This window comes from Prionailurus bengalensis, chromosome B4 (assembly GCF_016509475.1).
Source record: "Prionailurus bengalensis isolate Pbe53 chromosome B4, Fcat_Pben_1.1_paternal_pri, whole genome shotgun sequence".
Classification (NCBI taxonomy): domain Eukaryota; kingdom Metazoa; phylum Chordata; class Mammalia; order Carnivora; family Felidae; genus Prionailurus; species Prionailurus bengalensis.
Window position 1 is genome coordinate 40943011 of NC_057358.1, and position 26264 is coordinate 40969274.

At 48.4% G+C, this 26264-nt stretch overlaps 1 protein-coding gene across 1 annotated transcript in view; it reads right to left on the bottom strand.

Annotated features, from left to right (window-relative positions):
• Positions 1–26264, bottom strand: part of VWF (von Willebrand factor) — a 137379-nt gene that overhangs the window by 62161 nt on the left and 48954 nt on the right. Inside the window, exons 13-18 of the mRNA XM_043563566.1 lie at positions 25618–25718; positions 21931–22126; positions 21083–21298; positions 17140–17380; positions 11242–11336; positions 7438–7598 (exon numbers count right to left, since the gene is read on the bottom strand). Of these exons, the coding sequence (XP_043419501.1) occupies positions 7438–7598; positions 11242–11336; positions 17140–17380; positions 21083–21298; positions 21931–22126; positions 25618–25718 (1010 nt within the window). The remainder of the gene's footprint in view (positions 1–7437; positions 7599–11241; positions 11337–17139; positions 17381–21082; positions 21299–21930; positions 22127–25617; positions 25719–26264) is intronic.

The following is a 26264-nucleotide window of genomic DNA, read 5'->3' on the forward strand; positions in this document are numbered from 1 at the left end:
TGGCAGAAGCCCTTGGATGTGCATCTCCTTAGACCCAGTAACACCACGCAGAGGATGTCTCCAAACCAAACAGGCTTACGGACGAAGGTTAATGTAGAATCATTTATCATTGCAAAATATGGAAACAACCAACTGTTCAACAACAGGAAAATGATTAACTCCATTAAGGAATCCCCAGATAATGGTATCCTTTGTAGCTATTAAAATGGCCCTTTGGAAAACTCTTATATGATGTGAGAAATACTGACACTATTAATTTTTAAAACAGGGAAAGACTGTACTTACATATAGTCCATATATATATATATATATATATATATATATACACACACACACATATACATACACACACACACACACACACGCACACACACACAATCCAAAATATGCCACAAAAAGACTAGAATGAATTACAGAAGTTCCATCCAGATAGAAGCCTGAGACAGAGAAATAGGGGATTTTTATTTTCTTTTTTGGTTTTTAAATTTTTTTCCACATGTTCATCAATAAGCATATATTATGTTTACAGTGGAAATGATGGAAAATATGTTTAATAAAACTTAAATGCATTTAGCCCCTGGAGATGAAGGCTGCATACTGCCCATAGACAGGGATGGACCAAAGCCAGAGTCTGGGGCTTGTTCAAGCCCCACATATCTGCTCTTCGCCTAGTCCCCTGGGATTCTGATACACCCTCCATGGGGGTATGCTCTGTTTCCCTGCCCTCAACCCAGGAAGAAAGTACTATGTGAACATGTTGTACTCCTCAGGCCTGTAGGGGTCAGAGGGAAGAAAGAACTAAGACCCACTGGCCACAGTGGGCTCAGAAGGAACTCTCCAAACCTACTCTGACCCCAGCACGTAGATATGCTTCTGTCCCAGCCCCATAGGACAGCCCTGGACATCTGCTCTGGTGTGGGCTATGGGTAATCTAAAAGAGCCATGGGTCACCTTCAGGTGAAAGGACCACAGCACATTGGTTCCAGAGATACCTAAGGGGTGAGAAGTTCCTGGTTCAGGATCCATGAGTTCTAGTTACTCCCCGGACAAGCCTGAGTTCCCTGGGCTTGGAACCGAACAAAGCCTTGGGAATGGGGCAGTCCTGGCCTAAACAAAGAGCTTTCATGTTGGGGACCATAGGCTAAAGTAGTGTCTGTGTGTCTGTGTGTGTGTCTGTGTGTGTGTGTGTGTGTGTGTGTGTGTGTGTGTGTGTGTTAGAACAGGATCAGAAGAATAACCTCCAATTAACCACCACCTTCACCCAACCCCAAGTCCTCAAGACCTAAGTGAAGGAGGAGGGTGGGAGCACAGAGTATGAGGAAGAGGCAGGTCAGCCAAGCCCTGTTATTGGAAGACAAGGAGCTTAGGCACCCAGTAGGGAAGATGACAGCTTGACAGGATCAGGGAGGAGGCGACAAATGTCTCTCTACCACAGTCTTCAGAAACTATCACAATTAGGGTTCATTCTCACATCCCCCCCTCAAAGCGTCATCACTTCTAACTTAAGTCCGAGGCCTGCCACCTAATGGCTACTCTAAGAAAGACCAATACATTTACTGGGGAAGCTTGACACGCTCTCCAACACCCACACCTACAGCTGATGGAGACCAGACAGTAAGTCTCCTTGTTGGAAACGTAACAATGTGAGACAAAAGTGATGAGGATGCACAGGGGTGGATTCCAGGAGGCAGAGCCCTGCTCACCTCACCCCACCTCAGCAGAACGTGCACTGCCCCTCTGCCTTTGAGCAGGCTGGCTGGAGGGCTCCCATGCCTCTTGGTCTGCATGCTGGATGTTTCTACCTCTCTCCAGGATATTCAGCCCATTGACAAAGAGTCTTGCACCCCCATGGCTCAGGTAGCCCCTCCCCTGGCCCAGGGGTGAGTCCCAGCCCTCCTGCAATGGATATAAACTCAAACCCCAGCTTGGTCATGAGATAAAGCCACAAGTGCCCCCTTCCTCCTTTTGCACTCTCACTGACAAGCCATATGGCTCTCTCCGCCCTGACTTACTGATGGATTACAGGATTAAAATAGGACCTTCATACTGGATGGGGACTGCTATAAAGACAACAGAGGTGTGGGGTTAGATTCATAAGTCACAGCTGGAGAGGGGACAAAGCATAACCTTAAAAGGAAAGGAGAGGGTTCTCGTGCCACACCTCAGTAAACTTGGGAGAGATCAAATAACACCAGCCCAGCAAAAAAACACCCAGAGAGCCCTAAAGCATTAAAGAAATCCCTAGAGATAGAGAGATAAAGGCACAACTCAGGGGATGAACAAGATCAAGATGAGGACTGCTCAGACACGTAGGGTAAGCCAGGATAGTGGTCCCTAACTGGACTTTGTGGAAACTCACTTGAACATCGTATTTAAAATGACAAGAACCCGGGGCACCTGGGTGGCTCTGTCAACTGAGCATCCAACTTCAGCTCAGGTCATGATCTCACAGTTTGTGAGTTCAAGCCCCACATCAGGCTCTGTGCTGACAGCTCAGAGCCTGGAGCCTGCTTTGGTTTCTGCATCTCCCTCTCTCTCTGCCCCTCCCCTGCTCACACTCTGTCTCTCAAAAATGAATAAATGTTAAAAAAAAATTTTTTTAATGAAGAGAACCATCTCTGCCTCGTGTTTGTCCCTCTGGGACGCCAGAGGATAATAAGGTAAAGTTGACAAACGGCCAAGACTTCAGAAGCAAACAAGCAGAAATCATTGTCACTATCCATCAACTTGGGACATCCTGAGTAAGAATGGCTCATGCCAAGAACATGGTACTAGGTCTTGGTCAGCCACAAGAAAAATTATGAAGTAGAAAATAAGTGATTTTGTCACTCTTCTCTGAAAAGGCTTCATCTTCCCTGACCCAATCCTCATACATAAACACCATACAGACCCATGCTCCAAAATCTTTTTTTGCCTTCCAACTCTCTCTCTTTTGTTCCCATTAATACCTCCAGATCAGTGCAGCTGAATTCAACTAGGTATTTGGCTAGGAGGAAAGAATCTGATTGAATAATTCATACTAAGGCGTGAATGGCTTCCTATGAGGATTTATAAGGCCGTATGCTTTTCTAAAACCCCTGCTTGTTAGCCAGAATGAATTCATGCTCCTCATACTTCAGTAAGCCTAATTAGGTGACAAATCGCATAAGGGGTAGGAGATATTTTTGAGACAGAATGGCTTTCTTGGGCCTTTTAAAATGACATCTCATAGGATATACAGTGCCCACATGTGAGGCTGACCCTGAACGGGCCCCAGAGCCAAGCTCTGCATTTCAAAAAGCAATGCCAGAGTCTTTTGAGTCTTCCTATTGGGCCAGTGATAAAGCCAGGCATCAAAGGACCAGGGAAATGAACATGCTTCCCAGCTACCAAGAGGTTTCCTACTAGCAGAACTAGGTACCAGCTTGGAAAGTGTAACTACTAGATTTTGGAGGATAAGTGAGCGTCTCCCAGATGGGGGTGCCAAACTTTCCAAGACCACCTCACGGGAGGGAGGGAGGCAAGTAGGGCTGAAGGAGCCCAGTCTAGGACTCAGGAGACGAGGATTTCCAGCCTTCAACGGTTCCTATCTTTGCTCAGACTCCTGGGGGATAGAAGGTTGAAATCCTGGGTCTTCAGGGCTCCTCCTCACTCTACCACCGGATGATGCTCCTGGAGAGGAGAGAATTACTACTACCTCGGGGCTGGAAGGAGGGAGCTGGGCAGTGGGTTGTGCTCTGCTGCCACCTTGCTGTGACAGTGGGGAACATTCTGACAAAGGCAAGAAGTTCACTCCAGAATTTCTCAACTAAAGAAAAAGACGGGAATCTTTCCAGTGCAACATCCTTATTTTACTGATCTAGTGGGCCTCTGGGTGCGGATACAGAGGTCTTAGAATTGCCCCCATTGTGTGCTAACTTCCTACAGCATATCTCTCTGTTCACAGTAGATTCACGGTTTTCCCCCACAAACTTCTTATAACAGTGGTCATTAAACTACTACTTACTAAGCAACTTCCATGTCCCTGTCACTGTCACCCCCAGGCCTCCCAAAAGCCCTTTAACCCAGTTTTAGAGCTGAGTAAATCTCAGGAGCCAGGATTCACACCTGGAAGTATGGGACTCCAATCCAATGTCTTTTCCATACCATTTACCAGGGCGTTGACCACTTATAAAAAACACCCCCCACACACACTTTGTTCCATGCAAGGAGGCATATGTACCAGGACTGGTAATATGGCCCAGAAAACCTGGCTGTAAGCAGGTGCCAAGCCTGAAACAAACTACAGAGAGGGCGACTCCCAACCTGTTCCCAACATTTTCAGACAGTTGCTGCTGGCCTTACAGTGGACACTGAGAGATGCCCTGTAAGGGGAGAGGCAATCTTCAACCCAGAGCAGTGCTGCTCAAAGCATAGTCCAGGGCCAGTACGGGCCTATGATGATGCAAGTACACAAACTGTGTAGGTGTTTGGAAAATCATATGGCAATTGAGTAATACATTATCTGTAGAATCTAATAAAAATGGGGGAGGGACTCATATTTTGCATGTCATTACTTTTTGTTTCTTTTTTTCTGATCATTCTTTTCTATTGTATTTACAAAAGCTTTGGTCCACAACATATGGAAATTTTAAGAAAACAGGCCCTTTATGGATCTCTCCTGTGGAAAGCAGGAGGTGAGCAGAGCCTCTGAGACTGCGCCTTGGTTATTTCTGAAAAGAGTTAAAGCTATCCCTACAATTCTGTAGCCCTTTCACCTATAACCCCTTTGGGCCCATAACAGGAATTATGTGTCCATGTCACAGATGAGGCAACTGAGGCTCAGAGAAAGAATGAATGTTCACCCAAGGGCGAGCAAGGCCTGAACAGAGGGCTTGGCCCTCTGCCTTGTTCCTACTCGGGTGCTCTTTCTACTCTCACAGATCTGCCCCCAGCAAAGAGCTACTTCCTCACCCCGCCCCCCACCGTCCTCTTCCAAGTCCCCAGAATATAGAATCCCCAACCTCTTCCCCCAAAACCCTCAGTCACACACCACATCCTCACCATCTCCCACAGGGGACAGGCCACACAGAGAAACACCCCTGGGTAGGATGTCTACACCGTCACACGGGCCCAAGCAGAGTGTTTCCAGCTCCTTTGTCTTTGTGTTTCAGCCAAGAACACGTGTCCCATGCAGCAGCCAGCACACTGCACACTTCATAAATCATGGGCTTTGCTGCTCTGCAGAATCTGGTCTCAACGATTTGCACCTTAGTCGGCATCGTAATGAAGCAGTTGTGAAAATAAGCCAATCTCTTACACTCTGAGCTTTTGAGTTTAGAATCCCTTGCGGTTGAGGTTAGAGTCACCCCCTTATGGGACAGACATCCACAGACTGTCCTCAGAGCGCATGCCAGAGGCTTCAGGAATGCAAATGAGCTCCTGACCGTGTGTCCACATCCTGAACTTGAGGTCTTGCTCTCCACCGGGGGTTTGGGACCATAACGCAAGTACTGTGCTTATTATCTCAGATGATCTGCACTGTTTTCATTGAAAAAAACAAAAGGTTCCTTTAGAAGAGTCTCTGATGCTGACATAATCCCCTGAGGGATGCCCCTTTTCTTGCCAGAGCCTTCTCTGATGTCTGGAGAATTTCCCCTCCGGGTACAGTGAAGGAACAGTCAAAATGAGAATCCTTTAGGATAAAAAGAGCAATACAGAAGCCTCCTCTCCCCTGGCCTATTTCTTGTCCCTACCCAGCTCTGAGTTTCCCCTCCTTAAATAGCCACCTTCTGTGAAGGCATCAAACAAGACCATCCAGGTTGGGGGTGCTCCCCGGCCAATCTCTAGCTCCCCCATTAGAAGACAGTTTAGAATCATCAGAGGCTAAAGCAGAGGGGAACACCCAGGGGGGAATGAACAGGTAGTCTCTCTGTCTTGGAGGAGGGCTAGAGGGAAAGGAGACAAATCATCTGCCCTGCACACACCCCAATGCACAGCCTTCCTGTGGGCTACCGATGATGAGTCCCCGTTGCATCTATAGAACATTGGCATCTCCCATCGCCCAGAACCCTGACCTTCAAGTCAAGGCCTGGGCATCATTGATGCCCTTTACAACCATATGAGAGCCATCCTGCCCCCTCCCACTTTGGCGTCCACAACTCCTGCCCCAGACACACACTGCTCACTTTGGGTGTGGGGAATTGGAGTCAGAGAAAGCAAGAAGACCTGATGCTTTTGAAAGAGAAGAACCCAGAAGTTGCTTCTTTCAGGATGACAAGAATAACAGGTCTACAGCATTCCCTCCTTATCCACAGGGATGCATTCCAAGACCCCCAGGGGATGCTTAAAATCGCAGATAATACCGAGCCCCATATATACTCTTTTTTTCCCTATACACACATACCTATGATAAAGTTTAATTTATAAATCAGGCACAGTAAGAGATTAACAACAATAAATAAAACAGTTATAACATATGCTGCAGTAAAAGTTCTACGAATGTGGTCTAAGTACCTTACTGTACTGTACTCACTCACCCTTCTCGTGATGACATGAGATGACAAAATGCCTAAGGGATGAGATGGAGTGAAGTCAATGACACAGGCATTGAGACAAAGCATGAGGCTGATATTGACCTTGTGACAAGATGTCAGAAGGAAGAGCATCTGCTCCTGGACCACAGTTAACTGTGGGTAACTGACACCTTGGAAAACAAAACCACGGATGGGGGGACTACTGTCATATGTTTACACTACACCGGCCGACAACCAGACTTGGGGGGAAGGTAAGGGGCAGGGGCCCGCTCACACCACTGCCGCCAGCAGCAATCTAGAGCCAGGTAGTTGCAAACCAGCATGCCTTGGACTCTGCAAGGCATCCAAGGAACCTCTGGCCGCAGATTGGGTGTTTGAAGCCCCAGCCCCAGAATCATGGAATGTCAAGAGCTGGCCAAGACTGTGACCCACTCTACAGATGAGGAAAACAAGGCTCAGCAAGGGGAAGGGACTTGGGCAGGTCCTTGCTGCTGAAAGGGCAGCAACAGCAACATCTCTTGAAATAGAAAGTCATATGTATATATGCAAATTACATCCAAATACATGTGTGCTCTTTCCTCTGAGTAAGTAGAATGTGGCCCTTGGGAAAATTCCAGGGGAAATGCCTGTTGTCACTTGTAAGTATTTTCTGGAAATACTTGCTTTGCTTCCTCCGGTACCTCTGTGCCCTAAGTTCCTGTGTTTTTGTCAGATCTCATCAGGATGGACTCTAGACACTTTCCCACCATCTCCCTTCCCGACTTTGGCGGCTGAGTCAGCCACAGAAGGTGCTCCCCCACCCCTGACCCCATCACCGCTTCCGCTCCCATTACCATTCTTGTTTGGCTCCTATTTTTTCCTCTCTCTGCCCCAGAGCCGCCTCATGTGTGCCCGCCTGCAGGGAAACGCCAGGCTGCCCACCTCTGTGGCTGTGGTGGCTTACCATGCCCGGGGGACAGAGGCAGCCGGACACGCAGCCCGTGCTCATGCACTGCAGGTCGTAGTTCTGGCAGGTCTTGGCACACTCGAGCCCTTCAGCCCTCGGGTTGTCAGCAGGGCACACCAACTTGACCATGGGGGGCCGACAGGACAGGCTCCTTTTGCCTTGGAAGTAGAAAAACCAAAGAGGCGACCCATGAAGGATGAATCTACCTTCCACACTGTCCTTGGTCCCCCCAGGTGCAGCCACTCACTCCCAGAGACCCAACTGCCCCCTCCCTGGGATGACCTGACCTCCAGCAGGTCCAGCACTGAGCCAGGTTCCCCAAGTGGGACTAGATGGCCACCTCATCTATTCATCTGAGCCCCTGACCTTTGCCTACGTTGAAGGCACCTCTCTGGCTCTCCACAACCTTATGACTGCCCACGTTCCTCATCCCCTTGAGCCTGCCATAGCAGGTTGCATTAAATCGGGAGGCACTGCAGAAATGTCCAGACCTAGGCTTTATAGGACCTGCATTTGGGTGATAAAAAGTAACCTTTGGGGGCCCCAAGGGGACCATTCCTAAAATGGTCATGCTAATTTAGTTACAAAAACCTTAAGGGGAGATTTCTATGTCATTTTCTGCCCAGCCACTGGCCACTCCAGCCGCTCTATTTAAATCTGCTACACTCTGTCCCTTGACACCCCTTCCCGCCCTGCCTGCTTTGTCAAGCCTCCATCGGATGGCCTCCAATACCACCCTGTGATATACTGTCTGTTTTACTTATTTGTTGATTGCCCACCCATTGCCAACTAGAATACCAGAATAAATGTTCCCTGAAAGCAGGGGTTGTGTCTCCTTTGTTCAGGATGTATCATATTTCCTGACAGTTGGGAGGTATCAATGGCTGATTGAATAAATGATAACATCAGATGATTGATACAGCACTTTCCTTTCAAAAACCCAGATGCACTTCACAGCATTTCTATCTTACTGCATAGAGCACTTACTGTCTCCTGTGAACAGGTTCCAACCTTATTTTTTTTTTATTTTTTAATGTTTATTTATTTTTAAGAGAGAGAAAGACAGAGCATGAGCTGGGGAGGGGCAGAGAGACAGGGAGACATAGAATCCAAAGCAGGATCCAGGCTCTGAGCTGTCAACACAGAGCCCAACGCAGGGCTCGAACTCACCAACTGTGAGATCATGACCTGAGCCGAAGTCAGATGCTTAACCAACTGAACCACATTGGCACCCCCCCCAGTCTTAATTTTATATGGAAACTTTTGTTAGGAAACTGAAACCCTAAAAGGTCAAGTGGCTCTTCCAAATCGTACAAAATTCTAGGAGCTTCTTGACTTCACAAAAGATGACCGCTTCCAGGAACTATCAACTAGAAAAAAGCCAAGAGAGGGCAGGGACATGAGCAATCGGCAAAGAGAGGAGGAGAAGGATTTAGTGACCCTGAGGTCTGCTACAGACTGAATGTGCCCCCGTAAATTCATGTGTTGACCCCAAAGGTAGTTGTAATAGGAAATGAGCCCTTTGGGAAGTGATGAGGCCATGAGGGTAGAGCCCTCACGAATTGGATTTGTGCCCTGATGAAGACAACCCATGGAGCTCCCAGCCCTTCTTGCCCTGTGAGGATACAGGAGAAGTCTGCAAACTTTACCTGACCTTGCTGGCACCCTAATCTTGGACTTCTAGCCTCCATATATAAATACATTCCTGTATTTCTCATAGTTAAGCCACCTAGTCTGTGGTGTTTTGTTATAGCCGCCTGAACAGAAAAAGACAAGGTCACAAGTTCTGATTTCAACTTGTGAGCCACTCACATGCTTAGGATCTTATCCCAGCTCAAGGCTGAGAGATGCTCCCCAATCAGTCATACAGGGAAGCCTGACTTCTCACCAGGACAAACTGGAAAGCCAATGCATGGCACACATCTGTGTCACTTGGAGAGATGGCGTCTTGAGGGAAGCAGAAGGCAGAGAGAGGTGGTCAAGCCAGATGTTGAAAATAGCTCATTTATCTGCCTAATAGCATCCCTCTCCCTCCTACTGGGACAATCCTTTCTAAGCAAGGATCCATCTGGAAGCCAATTAGTTTTCCCTGATCCATAAGTGTGAATATGGTTCCCTCAAAGCTAGGTCAGCCCCTTCTCCCTTCTGTGCCTTGTCCTTCAACAGTGTAGCAACTATTAGGACCTTCAAACTGAGAATATGCCCAAACTCTCCTCTTTCACATCCATCTGAGAAGCTTTCTAAACAGGTACCCTTGTCATTAAAGACCTAAATGTGAGACCTGAAACCATAAAAAATCCTTGAAGAGAGCACAAGCAGTAATCTTGCTGACATTGGCTGAAGCAACATTTTTCTAGATAAATCTCCTGAGACAAGGGAAATAAAATAAAAAAATAAACTATTTGGACTACATCAAAACAAAAAACTTCTGCACAGTGAAAGAAACAATCAATAAAACTAAAAGACAACCTACAGAATCAGATAAGATATTTGCAAATGACATATCTGATAAAGAGTTAGTATACAAAATATACAAAGAACTGATACAACTCAACATCCAAAAAATAAATAATCCAGTTAAAAAATGGGCAGAAGACATTCTGCAAAGAAGACCTATTTCTCCAAAGAGGACACCCAGATGGCCAACAGACACATGAAAAGATGCTCAACATCACTCATCATCAGGGAAATGAAAATCAAAACCACAATGCATTATCACCATACACCTGTCAGAATGGCTAAAACCAACAATGCAAGAAACAATAAGTGTTGGCAAGGAGGTGAGAAAAAAGAACACTCGTACACTGTTGATGGGAATGCAGACTGGTGCAGCCACTGTGGAAAACAGTATGGCAGTTCCTCAAAAAGCTAAAAATAGAACTACCCTACAATCCAAGAATCACACTACTGGGTATTTACCCAAAAATTACAAAAACACTAATTCAAAGGGATACATGCACATCTGCCTTTAAATAGCATTGTTTATAATAGCCAAACTACAGAAGCAGCCCAAGTGTCCATGGATAAATCGTTGAATAAAGGAGATGTGATATATATATATATATATATATATATATATATATATATATACAATGGAACATTATTCAGTCATAAAAAAGAATGACATTTTGTCATTTACAATGACATGGATGGAGCTAGAGAGTACAATCATAAGCAAAATAGGCCAGTCAGGGAAAGACAACTACTATATGATTTCACTCATATATGGGATTTAAGAAATAAAACAAATGAGCGAAGGGGGGGTGGAAATGAGAGAAACAAACCAAGAAACAGATTATTAACTACAAAAAACAAATGGATGGTTACCAGAGGGGAGGTGTGTGGGGGGATGGGGGAACGAGGGGATTAAAGAGAGTACACTTATCCTGAGAAAGAAAAATAAATAAAATAAAACAATTAGATAGATAAGCAGATAGATAGACAGACAGACAGACATCCTTGTAAGTATGTCCCTGAGTAAAAAGAGGCTAATGAAGGGGGTGGTCTTCACCACAATCAAGGTGACCAACTTACAGCTACTCACTGGGTTAAGGTCACCATGGGCAAAACAGAGGTCTCACTGAATCCATCTTGCAGATAACTCAATTTTTCCCCTGAAATAAAATTCCTCCCTGCCTCAATAATTTGGATGCACACATGCAAAGGCATGTCAAGGCCTGAAAACCACTCACATGAACATAAAAATGGTGTCAACCCTGACATGTGCCTGAATGCACAGGCACATCAGACAGAGCAGCCCAGTGGAGAGGTGAAGAGCCCTTCCAGGGGGACAGTACTCACTGCGGTGAGACAGGGGGCTGCTGAGGAAAGTGTCAGGCAGCAGGCTTCCTGGGGCTCCACTCGTGGTACAGTGCATGAAGCCATCCTCACAGTAGCTGCAGAGAGGAAAGTCAGAACCCAGCTTCGTAAGAGCGGCTATGCTTGCTGGCTCCTTTTCCTCACCTCCCACTCACCGTCTCCCCGTCCAAGTCAAGGTGGTCCCATAACTCATCTGAAACACAGCCCGCTAAGGCCACTCACCCTCTCTATGTCACCAAACCCAGTGGAACGTCTTCAGTTCTTTCCTTACCTGATCCCTTTCGACATTATTCGACCACTGTGACTATCCTGTTCTTCTAGGACAAGAAACAAATCTCTCCTGGTTTTCCTCCGACTTTTCTAGTTGCTCTTTCAGGCTCACCCCTCTGCTGGCTGCACCCTGGGCTCTCATTCTAGGCTGCCATCCATACACTCAGCTTCTATGACAGAGACGACTCACAAATTTACACCAGCAGCTGGGATCTCTCCTTTGAACCCAAGACCCGTGTATGCAAGTGCCCACATGATAGCCATCTTGGCATAACAAAGACTTCAAACTCAGTATGCCCAAAACTGAAGTCATGATCCCACCACCAAAGCCAGTCCCCCGCCAGGGCTCTGATTCATTGTATGATACCACCAACCATCCAGTTTCACAAACCAGCAAACGAGGGGTCAGCCCTGATACTGCCTTCTTCCCAACCCCCACGTCTGACCATCACCAAGCCCTTGGACCTTGTCGCCTAAACGTCTCCGGCATTCACATCCACTTCTCTACCTTCACTGCCATAAGCCACCACCACCTGTCACCTGGACAAGGCAGAAGCTCCTAACTGACTGATGTCCCTGCACCTATTCTTGCCTCTCTCCAAAACACACTCCTCCTGGCAGCCCAAGGGTTTTCCAAAGCCTAAATATGATTATGTCACCTCCCTGCTGGGACTCCTTTGTAGCTTCCCCTCAAGAGGCCTTAGGAAAGAGACCAAATCCCTCAGATGGCCTCCCTGGCTGCATGCGATCTGACCCCTGCCTACCTTTTCTCTAGCCCATTTCAAGGATTCATAGACCACGTACTTCTCTTTCTTCCACACTTGTGACTCTGCATGTATTGGAGTTATTATTTGGTTAACATCTCTCTCTGTGTCACTGGACTATAAGATCAAAGACGGTTTTGCTCATTATCTGTTCAGCAGGCAGCATAAGGCTCTGCATAAAGTATCCAATATTGTTTTTACATATTCTTTTATTCCTCTCCTCCGATCCCAATCCCCTCGCCTAACATGGCAATTATTTTTATGACATGTAGTCTCCTAAAGCGCCCCCGAGGATCCCCACTTCCTGGTGTTCAAACTCTTGTGTCATCTCCGTGGCACCAAGGTTGATCTGTGTGCTGACAGTATGTGGCAGCAGTGACATACCATGTGTCACTTGAGATTAGGCTATAAAAGACTGCAGCTCCTGTCCTGGTACTCTCTTGGATTACTCACTCCAGGGAACCACTTCACGAGCAGCCCAATGCAGAGGCCCACATGGCGAGGAACTGAATGAAGCCTTCTGCCAAGAGCTGTGTGAATGAGCTGGGAATGGAGCCTCCAGAGCCAGGCAAGTCTCCAGATGACTCAGCCTGCAGCCCTGGTCAACAGTTTGACTCCAACCTCATGAGCAAACCTAGTCACCCAGCCAAGCTGCTCCGGGAGTCCTGCCCCTTAGAAACCGTGTGATATTATACATGTCCATTCTTTCAAGCTGTTAAATTTGGGGTTAATTTTTTTATGCAGCAATAGACACAGAAAACTAATACAATCTTATTCTGTTCAGTGTAGACCTGCCTGCATATATTCTCATAAAATATGTATTTCTTTCGCATGCCTGTATGTTTCATTTGTGTAAGTGGTACTATCTCATATATCACAGTGTTTTGTCGTTTTCTTTACCACCACGTGTTCCAGATTGAACCCTGCTAATACATACCTACTTTCCCGGTGCTTCTAAGGCTGCATGATCCTCTACTGTGTGCATCCACTGCCTTTTCCCCATGCACCCTCCCAGGGATGGACACAGACCTCAAACAAAGCTGTGACTAACATCTTCATACATGTGCCCTTAAGAGCCTGTGTGAGAGTTTCTTTAGTGTATATGCCTGAGAGCAGGACTGTGGAGATATCAAGTGTGGGTATCTAATTTGCATAAATCATGCCAACTGCTTTCCTAGGCACCAGGAGCAATGCACCTTCCAGATTAAAGAAGGCCAGGAGACTGGAGAAAGGAGAGGTAGGCAGGGGTCAGATCGCATGGGGCTTGGGAGGCCATCATAGGGATTTGGTCTCTATTCTAAGGCCTACTGAGGGGAAGCTATTAAGGATTCCAAGCAGGGATACGACATAATCAGATTTAGGTTTGGGAAAGATACTGAGGTGAACAGGTGTACGTCCTAACAGTAGCAGAGCGGGGGCCCCATATTCCACAGCCCTGCTGACACTTGGCATTATCCAGATTTCAAATTTTTCCACTCTAGTAGATATGAAGTAATACTCGTTGTTGTGATTTGTATTTCTCTAACAGTAATGATTTTGAATGATTTTTAATGTGGCTGCTGTTCAATGAAAATTTATTAAATGAGCAAAAGAGAATCAGCCCTTCCCTCTCTGGGCACATGCAGAAACGGCGCCCTCTGGTTTTTAACTAACACCTGATTTTAAAATATCCTCATGTCATGGTCTGTCTGTCATTTGAACATGACCCAAAAGCTTAATTTTATTTTTAGAAAGAAGAAAAGAGAAGAAAAACCTTGTAGGTAGGATTATAATCAACTCCTGGCCCAGAACCTGGCTTGCAATAGTGTAAGTGCTCTACCATGATGCCTGTCTGGTGACCAAACAGCCTAAAGATACTTCTACACACATGTGTTTGTACCTTCCTACTACCTCTTGTGGGCATCACCAGCATTTGCTCCATGGGGCTCACCCTTCAGTGTGTGGGGATAAAAATAAAGAGCCACAAAACAAGCCCCAAGTTCCTGATGGTTCCCATTCTCCATGAAATCCAGTTTTCTAAATGAAGTGGAGAGACGGGACAGACAATAGCTTTCAGCCCTGGTACCCAAAGGAGAGCCCGGGAACATATCATGGAGAGGTCACTGATGTGCAAATCCTGAAGAAAGCCTGAAGCCAGGGCTATTCCCCAGCTCTGCTCACCCAGGGCCCTCTGCACCTCATCTCCCCACCTTCCCTGTGCCTCCAATATGGTAAAATGACCAGGGACACGTGCTGCCCTCCAAGTCACCCCAGACTCCTACCCTCTGGCTTCTTTCCTCACCACACTACTGCAACATGGGGGCCACTATGACCTTCCGATTGCCAAATTCAACAGCCTCCTCTCCATGTAATATGAAGAGTCTAAGAGTCCCTGGGTTCTATCACTGGCTAGATGATTTGGGAAAGTGATAATCTCCCTAAGCCTCAAATTCCTTACTAAGAAAAGCGATGCTTGCCTTCTAACGGCATTGTTTTAAGGTCCCAGAGAGAAACACCCTGAAAATCATAGCTGGACAAGCAGAGTAAAACGACCGCTTGGGTGAAGGCCCAATGCTCAGACCAACAGATGTGGTCACTCTCCTCCTCTCCTCACCTCCACCATATGGCCCGGCATTCGCTGTGCCTTTTTGCTTGCCTTTTTCCTTTGGCCTCTCTCACAGGATCCTCCTTCTGCTCCCCTGGCCCTCTGAACATCCCCCCAAGCTCTGGACTCAGTTTCCTTTTCTGCTCCTCAATCCACTTCCTTCGTGGGCCCGGCTGCCCCTGCAGCCATACAGAACACCTCCACGCAAATCTTGTCCAGCCTCCACCTCTCACTCGAGTCCCACACCCACCCCTCCGGTGACTGTTTCCCCTCACTCACCAGCATGCGCTCTTGGCAACTCAGCCATCTGGGCTAAGACCAAATTCATGATCCTCCCCCTACCCACAAGGAGCCCTCTTGCTGTTCCTGCACTCCCGGGCACTCCAGTCCAGAACCCCGGGGCCATCTTCAGCCAACCTCATCCCTCTACATGTCCCCCCAGTCTGTTTACTTCCTGGGGTCTCTGGCCTCTGTCCCCTTGCTCCATCTCCACTGCTAGTATTGGCCAGGGGCCTTAGCACCTTTTGACCAGACTGTGTCAACTTCTTCCCACAACTGATCTCCCTGCCTCCACACCTCATGCAGCTTCCAGAACCCACTCCTTAAAGCTACGCTTTGACTTATTTGCTCTTTCAAAACCTCTGAGGTCCTCCCTGCCTACTGCTCCAGTCCCCCCCTCCCCATCTTTCGAAAATGCCCAACATCCTCCCAGGCTTATCTTCCCTTCATGCAACATATGCCCCCCCAGAGGACTTACCTTGGTGACTGGTGAGTACTCCCTGTGTGTTTTTGGCCCTGGGCCTCGGCTCCACCCCAAAGCCCTCCTCCACAGGCCCGCCCCACGCCCACTGCTAGAATCTTCCTCAAACCCAAAGCTACCTCCTGCACTGGGTCTTCTCCAGCTCCTCCCAAGTGGAAGCAATCTGACCTTTTCTGAGTGAGTAGAGAATTTTATGTCTACAAAATGGTGAGCCTACCAAATATGATTATTATTTCATCTCAGTAAACATTGACTATGCCTATTTTCTGCCATAAGTGTGTTGGGTGCTGGGAATCAGGACCTAAGATGTGGTCTCTACTCTTGGGGAGGTCACAGTCCAGAGGGGGATACAATGCATTTTGCTTAAATCCAAGTCCAATGACAACCATTCTTTCCATCCAAGCATAACCAACCTGCTCTGGGCATAAGAGATGGTGAAGGACCACAAACTTATCTCACTAAGTGAGGAGGAAAAGCTTCAGACCACACACAGTGTGCAGACCTTGTTTGGATTCTGATTTGAACAAACCAATTATATATAAAAAAACATTTTGAGACAGTCAAGAAAGCTAACATGGATGGAATATTAGGTGTTATCAGGAATCATTGCTAGTGCTTATCTGAACAATGGTATTATGGTTAGATCGGGTTTTTTAAGTGCTTATCTGTTAGAAACACATACTGAAATATTTTCAGATGAAATGATGTAATATCTGAGATTTTCTTTATTCCACCCAAAAGGGGGAGGAGGGAATAGATAAAACAAGAATGGCAAAGTGCTGATAATCACTGAACCCGGGGACAGATGCCTTAGGGCTCCTCACTCTATTCTCTCTACTTTTATGTCTGAAATACTCCACAGGACATTTTAACTGGTCTCCCTAGTAAACCATCAGCTTCTTTGGGGCGCACACTGTGTCTTGTTCTCCTTCAGATCACCAATCTCTAAGCCAGCACCCAGGCCAGAGCAGGTGACAAGGAAATGTCATAAATTTCTCCTGTGACTGTGACAGCCCCTCTGAAATGGACCAGGACAGAGGGACGGGGCAAAGGGCCAAAAGAAGCAAGTGTGATTGGAGCTATTTTTCAGGGAAGTATGTAAAGCAAGTCAAGGTAGCAATGAACCACTGAGGTGAGGCTGCCTTAGTCTATTTTCTGCTGGTTCAAATGCCCCTGCCTGGGAACACTGCCAGGGGGCTACAGAGGAGGGGACAGGGAGCCCTCCCATTTCCTGTTCTCAAACAGGGAAACTAAGACCTACTGCAGGGAAATGGGGCTCAACACGTGAGAGTTGGCAATGAAGCTGAAGCAGTCCTCCAGCCAGCCATGAGTAAGGAAGCCACTCAAGCTGGGTGAAATCCCAGCTTTCTTTCTGACTTGCTGGGCAAGTCACTTTCTTCCCTGGCCTCAGTTTCCCACCCACAAAATGAAGGATTTGGAGAACCATTTTCCTCTCAAGCCCTGCCATTCCCGAGGTCCCTGGTCCTGCTGCATGCACTTACCACGTGGTGTGATGGTCTGAGAAGATGTCCTCGGGCTGGAAGATCTCACCGTCATAGTAACAGGGGCACTGGGCCTTGGGCACACAGTCTCCCCTCTCATCCAGGTACAGCCCTGCGGGGCAGAAGCAGCCTTCCAGGCAGATCTCATTGCAGTCCTCATCCGGGTAAGAAAGGGAGCGACAGGTCATGTTGCAAGGGGTCCCACACTGCAGGTACACCTGGCCCTGTGGGCAGCTCAGCGCTGGGAGACAGGCAAGGGAAAGGAAGGCCTCAGTGGAAACATGAAGATGACAAGGACTGTCTTTCTAGGACCTGTAACCCCAATTATATCTGTATAATCACTACCTTCCTTTCCTACTAGGAGCAAAACTGTATTGTCATGCTCACAAATGCCTATGATAATAATGAATGCACACGGTTTCCCCTCTGCTGAACTAGAGGGATCCTGCTTTAGTGGTCTCTGAATCCTTGAAGTCTGGGACATGTAGAAATCAGGTGGATTTTGACACTGTGAATATTAAAAAGAACTGGGCATGGCAGGCAAGGGCATTTCTCCTGGGATGATGATAATTGAGCATCTACTGAATATTCTGCTCTTCACCAGCTTCTGTGCCTTTTACACCTCCCATTGAATTAGATCTCATAGCCCTCTTCTTACGAGTAAGAAAACTCAAACATAAGCTAAGTAATTTGTCAAGGTCATGCCTCCCAGGAAGAAGCAGAGGCAGGATTTGAACCCAGCTCTCTAGGACCAAGAGCTCATGCTCTTAACCATTATGCTCTACAAAGGAAGCAACCCCTTATGAGCCATGCTTTTGAGGACAGCCACAAAGTGCGGGGACACTCTTGTGCCTGCCTCAGCCAGGTGGGCAGCCCTGTCTGCTCCCCACCTTCACTCTCCCTGGCCTCCTCCCACAGAGAAACAGCACAGCAGACAAGACCCAAAAGGACGCAGCAATACAGGGAAGTGGACAGGCTCTGTCTCCCAAATTCCTGGGTTCGAGCCTTGGTTCTGCCATTAGTTAGTTATGCTGTGACCTTGAGCAGTTTCCTCATTGGAATAGACTAATACCCACCTGGATTGTTGTCAAGGTTAAGGGAGCTAACAAGTTCAGAGTAATGCCTGGCACATGGTAAATGCTCACTGCTGTTTTATCATGATGATGACTGCGGAAACACAGCCCCAGCTCAGGGGGCTCCAGATGGGAGGGGTATTCCAGATGAAGGCCCAGGCCTAAGAAGACCTAGCACTCCTGGATTCTGGCCAACACTGTGAGCACCCCGATGAGGAAACCCTTTACTGGGGGTGTGGGAAGTGCTTTGCCCTTTCTAAAGGCTTTCTTCTTGCTAATCAGCTCCTATCCAAGAAATGACCACCTCACTCTGAGGACACTCCCACTGGGACCATTAGAACCCTTGCCCTCTCTGTTAGAATCCATTTCTACAGTGGACACCCACTGGCAAAATGTGTCACAGAAAGTGTAAAAGGAAGCCCTGGCCGTGAACCTCAGACATGGGGGTGAGAACACCTGGAGAGCCCCTGTAGGCTTCCCCTCCTGCACCTGCTCAGGGTTTAGTATTTGAAGGGATCTGAGAAGGGAGGGGGCTCCGTAACCATATTAGACATGGGTTTTTCTCTGAACCAGCAGAGAGGTTGGGTCAGTGGATGAGTATTGAGAGCAGGGTGTGTTAAGATGGGGTGTTTTGGGCAATAAAAATGCAACTCTCTTTCAATCCATTGAACCTGTGATATTAAGGGCACATTCATTCACCCATTAAGGAGCAGCTGGAGCAGAGAGCTTTTTCTCTCTGACAGATGTCTCTAGAACTGGCTTCGAGCCGTATTGAATTTCTCCTCTGGGCTTCCTCCCCAGAAGGAGCAGTGGCCACCTCAGTTTAACAGACGTTTCTCATGCTCCCACTGTGTGCCAGGGGCTGTGCTAGGCTCATGGAGGCAGAAGTGGTTAAGACTTGTCCCCATCTACAAGAAGCCTATGCTCTTTTCTTCCCAAAGGAAATGTAACCAAGTAACAAGCAAAACAAAGCATGCTTCTCCCAATCTCCTCACAGCATGATCAGTCCTTGCTTCATGAGCATCCCCAGCTGATGGGGGCTCTTCTTAAGGATGGAGTTAGTGGTGTAGGGAGCTCTGTTCATTTCTCAGGGAGAAAATGAGGTACAGGATGGAGTCAGGAACCCAGGAGTCTTGCCCACCCTCCTCGGGGCTCAGGCCTCCAGGACCATCTGGCCAGCCTCTTCTCTGGTTCACCTCCACATAAGCCCATAGAGACAGAAAACTTCCCACCACCCATACATTTTCTGCCTCCAAATTTCAGTCCCTGCTCCCACAGTCTCAGCCTGTTCCCTTTTGTTGTGTTCTCAGGAGGTGAAGGACAGCAGCTTTCGTGAGATTACAGAACGTGCCGGTAAGCCCTCAGTGATCTGGGAGAACGTCCTAAATGAGGAAATCCTTCAGATGCTGTAGCACACTGATAATGCAGTATTTCTAATATTGGTGGACAACCAAAGCATAGTCATGAACAGCACGCCATTTCCTCATTACTTTGCCCAGTTTCTAAACAGCAAACCCCAATGAGGAAACTGGGGTGTGGAGGGGGAGATGATGGGCTCAAGGCCGCAGGGCGGGGAAGTCACCCGCAAGTTCCAGCAAGGCCTCAGACTCTGCTCTTCCGGCTGCTGGCCATGACTCTGGCATCCCCGACCCAGAGGGACAGGGAGGCACAACTGCATGCATGCATACACGTGGTCCCTTTCATCCTCACTTCTGTCTCTGCTCCTCTTTTTTTAGGACACTGCTTAGACTTGAAACATGAGTTGGCTCATTAGACCCCAATAGTGACATTTCTAGAGCCCTGTACCTAAGCTTCTTCAAATATGTGATATATATTAGGACCTTTCTCCGCCTCTCATAGCTCCTATTTCCCTGCTTCTGCCAGGACCACGGGCATATTAGTCTCCACGCACATGTACTTCACCCTAAAAATCAGAATATTCACGACACCTCATCCTCCCAGAATATCCTCCTCATTTCCATGCATCACTACTACTATCCGCCTGTGGAACAACTCTTTTCTGCCAAGATGGTGACTTTTTAAAGCCTGGTCGAGTACACCACCTCCAGAAAGCCTTCCTTGATTGCCTCTGCCTTAATCTCATTATCCTTTTACTCAGTGTGACAGTCACCTAGTACGGAGGCAGTTTCTACACCACTGGCATTGCCTGACCATGCTGGGCACTCGGCACATGTTCCCCGTGCAGCACCACCACCAACAGAGTGAGCACAATCTAGCTGTTCGAGGGTCCAGAATGTGGAGCAGATACCAGCTGTGGTGGCAGAAATCTAACATGGCAGAGTGAGACTCCAAAGTCAGCTGGGGACATTGATGTCATTCAACTTTACATAACTCTATCAATGCCAGAGATGTGGGCCAGGAGTCTACTGATCATCTGGCTGGAGTTACAAGCAAAGGATCCGCAGGTGCATTCCCCACACCTGAGTGCAGAGACCCATTGGGATCTGGGACTCACTCATTCCTCCACCTGGCCATACATTTATGGAACACTAGGTGGCAGCAGCCACATGAAATCTCTGCTTCCCAGGAACTCCAAGGTTCTAGACCACCACCAGGTAGAGGGATGCAACTCGCCCTCCGGGAACAGGCTAGAGTAATCACACTGTCCTGTGAGAGAGCGAGTCCCCACCGCCTGTCCTGCAGGAGTTGGGGGGGGGGGGGGAGGAGGAGAGGGCGGCTGCAAATAAACAGTTCTCACTACCCATGCTTGCCAAATGCGCTTGGGCCCGGTTCTGAAAGCAATAATGCAGAGACACTGCCGTGAAAAGAACGAGCCGCACACAGGACATCCGAGGAGAACTATGCGGGGTTGGGCTGTGCGAGAGCTGGCGGACAGGGAGGGCACCCACCACAGAAGCTGGGCTCCCGCCACCCGATGTGCACGCCTCTCCGGGCACAGGCTGCGGCGTAGTTGGCCACGGCACTGCAGAGACAGTCTTTGCCGTCGGAGCAGGAGCAGACGTCATAGCGGCAGTTCTGCACGTAGGGCAGAGGGTTCACGACGCGGTGGCAGGCCTCGAACTTGGAGGACGTCAACAGAGCGCACGACTGCTCCGCAAACCTGGCTGTGGTGGGAGAGAGAGCCGCGCACGGGCTTGGCCGGGGCCCCGCCCCCGCCCTCGGAGCTCCCGCCCCCGGACGGCAGTGACCAATCCCACTCTGAAATCCCCCAACCGGCTTCCCCCTCGGCAGCACGCGCTGCAAAGCGACTGGAAATCACTGTGATTTTTCTCCTGCAACCAATAAACTTTACGTTTGGCTTAAATACATAATAAATTGCATTTCCAGAGCACACCACCCACGGACAGACGGGACAAATAGTCCCACGATGGGTTGGGTAAGAGGGAAATGAATGCAGGACTGAAATGATGTCACACAGATCAACCTGCAAATGGCCACCCCAGTGCATTTATCCTCCGATAATTTAATTCTGTGTGGCTGCTGCTCCAACAGACTGCGAAGGTCCAGGGACAGGAAACGTACTATTCTCGTCTTTCCCAGGGTTCGGCCCATGGAGAGTGCACAATCAAGGGCCGTTGAAGAATAAATGATCCAGATGCAGATAATCAAATGCTGATGGTAAAAGCCAAGTGCCCCTGTCCCCCAAAAGTGGGTGCACTGGTGCCATGGAATGCACTGGAACCCGGGAGACACCTCAGGGCTCTGCGAGGCCTCCCTTCCCCCCAGGCTTACGTACTCAGGCGCGGGTTGAGGCTGCACGGATCACTGTGCTGCTTCTGCAGGTCCTCACAGTCCCCGTGCAGCTTCCAGGCGTTCCCGAAGTCCTCCACCAGGGGCTCGGCCAGGCCAGCGGGCGTGACGAAGTCGTCACCCCTGTTGCCATTGTAATTCCCACACAGGCCACACGTCTTCCCGGCATAGATGGGGGACAGCTGCAGGGAGAGGCAGATTACCCTGGAGCGGTGGCGGCCAAAGCAGCCACAGCTTCCAGTCACTAATGAGATAGTTGTAATCAAAAAGAGCTCCCTGGGTGAAAAATAAATACGAACTTAATAAACCGTAGCCAAGTCCGAGGCTGCAGAGGGAAGAAAAGCTAACTGTAGTGTAAGTTTACCACCAGCAACATCCCTGCTCTTAAATCAGCCCCAGAGAGCAGTCTTGCCAGAGGGCATTTTAGAGATCTACCCATTTAAAGATGGCAACACTGAGTCCCAGAGAGGAAAATGACTAGCCTAAGGTCAGAGGTGGTGGCAGAGCTGGAAGTAGTAGCCAGGTTGAGCCCTAGTCCAGAGGGCTCTGTGGCACCCTCGCCTGTCAGAGGAGACACGGTAGCCCTGACACCCACGGAATCAAGTGCAAAGTCAGCACCCCTTTACTGAACACTTATATCGGTCACACGTGTGGGTGAAGCAGGCTGAGTCCATTATGGTCCAAGTAGTCCCAGTGACAAAGAACAACACCTTCCCATCTCAATTTGACTCAGCCGCTGAGTGTCATTGGGAAGAAAGGACCATGACCAAGGAGGACTCTAGGTGGTGTGATCAGAGGAGTTAGGGTCAGCAAGGAATCTGGGGCAGCCCACTATGGGTGACCAGGATGGTTCTGGGGGTCAAACTCTAGGCCATCAGCATGTGGCTTGTTCTCCGTCCTTCTGAGCCCAAAGTGCATACTCACAGACAAGCTAGGGAGTTAAACCTGCCTTTCACACTTTACAGCTTGGGGCAGCTGCTGGTTTCTATTGAGACGGCCCTGATTCAAAGATGGAACCAGGTCTGGGACCCCAGAATCCTGACTCCTGCTCTGCATGTAATTAACACAGCCAGATGACCTCCCTGTGTTGAAACCATCATGCACTAGAACTGAGCTCCTACGGACATCTCTTGGAGCCCCTTCCAGCTTCCAGCTATGACTTCACAGGATGCAAGATGAACAATCTAGTGGAAGGTTCCGGACCCATATAAAATGTACCCAAGGAAATGCCATTAGAAGAGAATAAAGTAACGTTTCCCTGTTTGCCTTACAAATTTCAAGTTTGGCCACACTAGGCACCCAGGCCTTCCCTGACCTATTTTTTTTTAATTTTTTTAAATTAAATTTTATTTTTGTGTGAGAGAGAGAGAGAGACAGAGTACGAGTGGGGCAGGGGCAGAGAGGGAGACAGAGAATCCAAAGCAGGCTCCAGGCTCTGTGCTGACAGCTCAGCGGGACTTGAACTCGTGAACCATGAGATCATGACCTGAGCTGTAGATGCTTAACTGACTGAGCCACCCAGGTGCCCCCTAACATCCCTACTTAAAATGTAAATGCTCAGACCCTGACACTTTTTGTCCCTTTCTCTGCTTTATTCATCTCCTCAGGATTTCCTTCTAATATACGATATAATTTACTGGTTTGGTTGGTTTATCGTCTGTCTTCCCCCAGTACAACATAAATTAAGTGAGGCAGGGATCCTTGTCTGCGGAGTTTCACAGTTGTAGCCTTGTCCTCTAGAATGGTGCCTCTAAACACTCACTAACTATGTGTTGAACAAATGACTGAGCAAGTTCGTGAATGAATGAGGTTCTTCTGAGGACACAAGCTGAAACGCAATGCCTGCGGTCAAGGCCAGCCCTGACCTGAGCAATGAAACAGGTGATGTCTTCACTCCCTCCACCTGTGCCTCAGCATCCTCTCTTTCCTCCTCATTCCCAGACCGTGAGTACCCTCATTCCCCCACAGAGTCCCTCTGGTCACCCCCAGGCCTGCTGTCACACTATCCCCACTAAGGCAGTATCTTCCTCTGTCTCCTGGGTCCCCTTGGCTTGTTCCAGAGATAGGCTCAGCCCTCAGATCAAGAGCACCCTTACTATGACATGAGAGGTTAGAGAAGGTGGTATGGCCAATGGCAGGGTGGGAGGCACCCTTTCTGAAGACCAGGGTGCAGGAGGTGAGTTAGTCGGGGGTCAGGAGACCTGAGTTTTGATCCTAACTCTGTAACCAAAAGATCATGAGACCAGGGTGAGTTCTTTCTTGCTCCAGAAATGATGGGTTTTATTTCTAACTGCAGAGGAGAGGCTGACAAGAAGCTCTCTGAGATCTTCCTGCGCTATGGCCTTCAACTGAGGTCTTGGGACCCTTTGGGGCACGGAGGTCCCTGAAGCCCTTTCAAGGTGTCCACAAGGCCAAAACTACTTTCCTAATCATACAGAGATGTTATTCAGCTTTTTCTTTCTCATGTTCTTACAAGTGTACAGTGGAATTTTCCAGAGGCTACATGACACATAATGTTGCAAAAGACTGGATGCAGAAGGAGATGCGAGTCTCCAGCTGTCTCCTATTAAGCCAGCCATTAAAGAAATTGGCAGAAATGTAAAACAATAATATTCTTCTCACTCCTTATTTTTCCTTTGGAAAACATAGTTATTTTTCAAAAAAAATTATTGTTTATGTTAACATGTAGTGGATTTATTATTGTTATTTTTGTTTGGGTTTTTTCAATTGAAGTGTAATTAGCATGCATTGTTATATTAGTTCCAGGCATACGATAGATTATTATTGTTATTTTTTAAGTGAATTCATAAGTATGTATTTTAATTCTCTAATTTAATTTCCAACATGGTAAATGTTGACAGATACAACCTCTGTAAAAGATCTTGGGGTGTTCAATAATTTTTAAGAGTACAAAGTCATCTGAAGACCAAGAAATGAGAAGCTCTGGTCCAGCAGGAATGACACTGCCAGAGAGCTGATCCCGCTCCACCACCAATCACGTGTGTAGTCCTGGGCACGTGTCCTGACTCACCTGAGCCTGGGTTCCTTCATTTATAAAAATGGCAGTGGCAATCACACTGTCCATCTGCTCTGGGAAATTTCCAGAGAGGAAGCCCTGTTGAAATCTATGGATTGCTACCCAAATGTGACTCTGGGGCCATGGAGAACACAAGGAAGTGGCCCCCCAGACCACAGAGACCCAGGGACAGGGGGAGGGATTTGGCAGTTCCCAGGGCAAACTTACTGGGCAGTAGGATGGCTTTCTCCCCCAGGATGCACAACAGGGGACCTCGGCTGCGAGTTCCAGATGGGCTCTTCCCTTGCTGCCCACAGCGGGCACCCCCTGAGAGACACCCCCTGCTCCCCAGCTTTGTTGCAGCCAGGAGGCTGGGCGCCAAAGGCTACCTCCTACCCTTCAGGAGCCAGCCCAGTCTGGAGGGCCTTGGGGCACCAGAGCCCCAGAAGGGAGAACCCCCAGGGCAAACAAGGGGTGTCCAGACAACAAACACCAGCCTCTCATAAACAAGAGAGGCCTGTTCCTTATTCTGGGGGCGTAGGGCCTGGGGATAGAGGAATTCTTCTCCCACCACATAAAGCCAGAGCTCTGCCAGAGCACAAGAAGAACTTTGTAAGGTCCAGGCTACAGGGAAGCAGTGTTTGGGAGGGCACCTACCATCACCAGCAGCCTCCCACGGCCATCCCAGTCCATCTGTAGGTCCTCCCCATAGCTGAGGCGCACGGACGCCATCACGGTGTGCTGGATGCGGAGGTCACCTGGAACAGAGCAGAGACAGGATTTAGGCTGAGATGGGAAGAGGGCAGGGTGGTGACAGGCAGATGTATAGTGGGAAGAGACTGGGTATCTCACGAAGGACTGTAACAATGAAATCAAGGAGTTGGGGGCAGATGGGGATGTCCATGAGGCTTAACGGGGTCTCAGGAGAAAGGATAATCAGGATGTAGTACAAATTGGGTGCCGTAGAAAGGTGCCTCTGTACCCTGGCCGTAGCCTGACATTCACTCCACTGCCACAAGAAGGCGGCAGAGGCTTCTGCATCCTTGGCTTCTGAGGCTCTGCCTCCCATTGAACCCCTGACCCCTGAGAATTCCCCAAGCCCTTCTGGCCTTGCACCCCACTTCTAGGCTGAGTTACTCAGTCGTCATGTCTGAGCGATGCTGTGTGGTTGAATACAGCAGTTCTCACTGGAGACGAGGTAGGAGACATAATCTCTTGCCCTGGAGGAAGGTACCTCATGGGGAGACTCAGACAGCATTAAACACAGGTGGACGTGCTGTGGTCAATGCCAGGATAATGGGCCA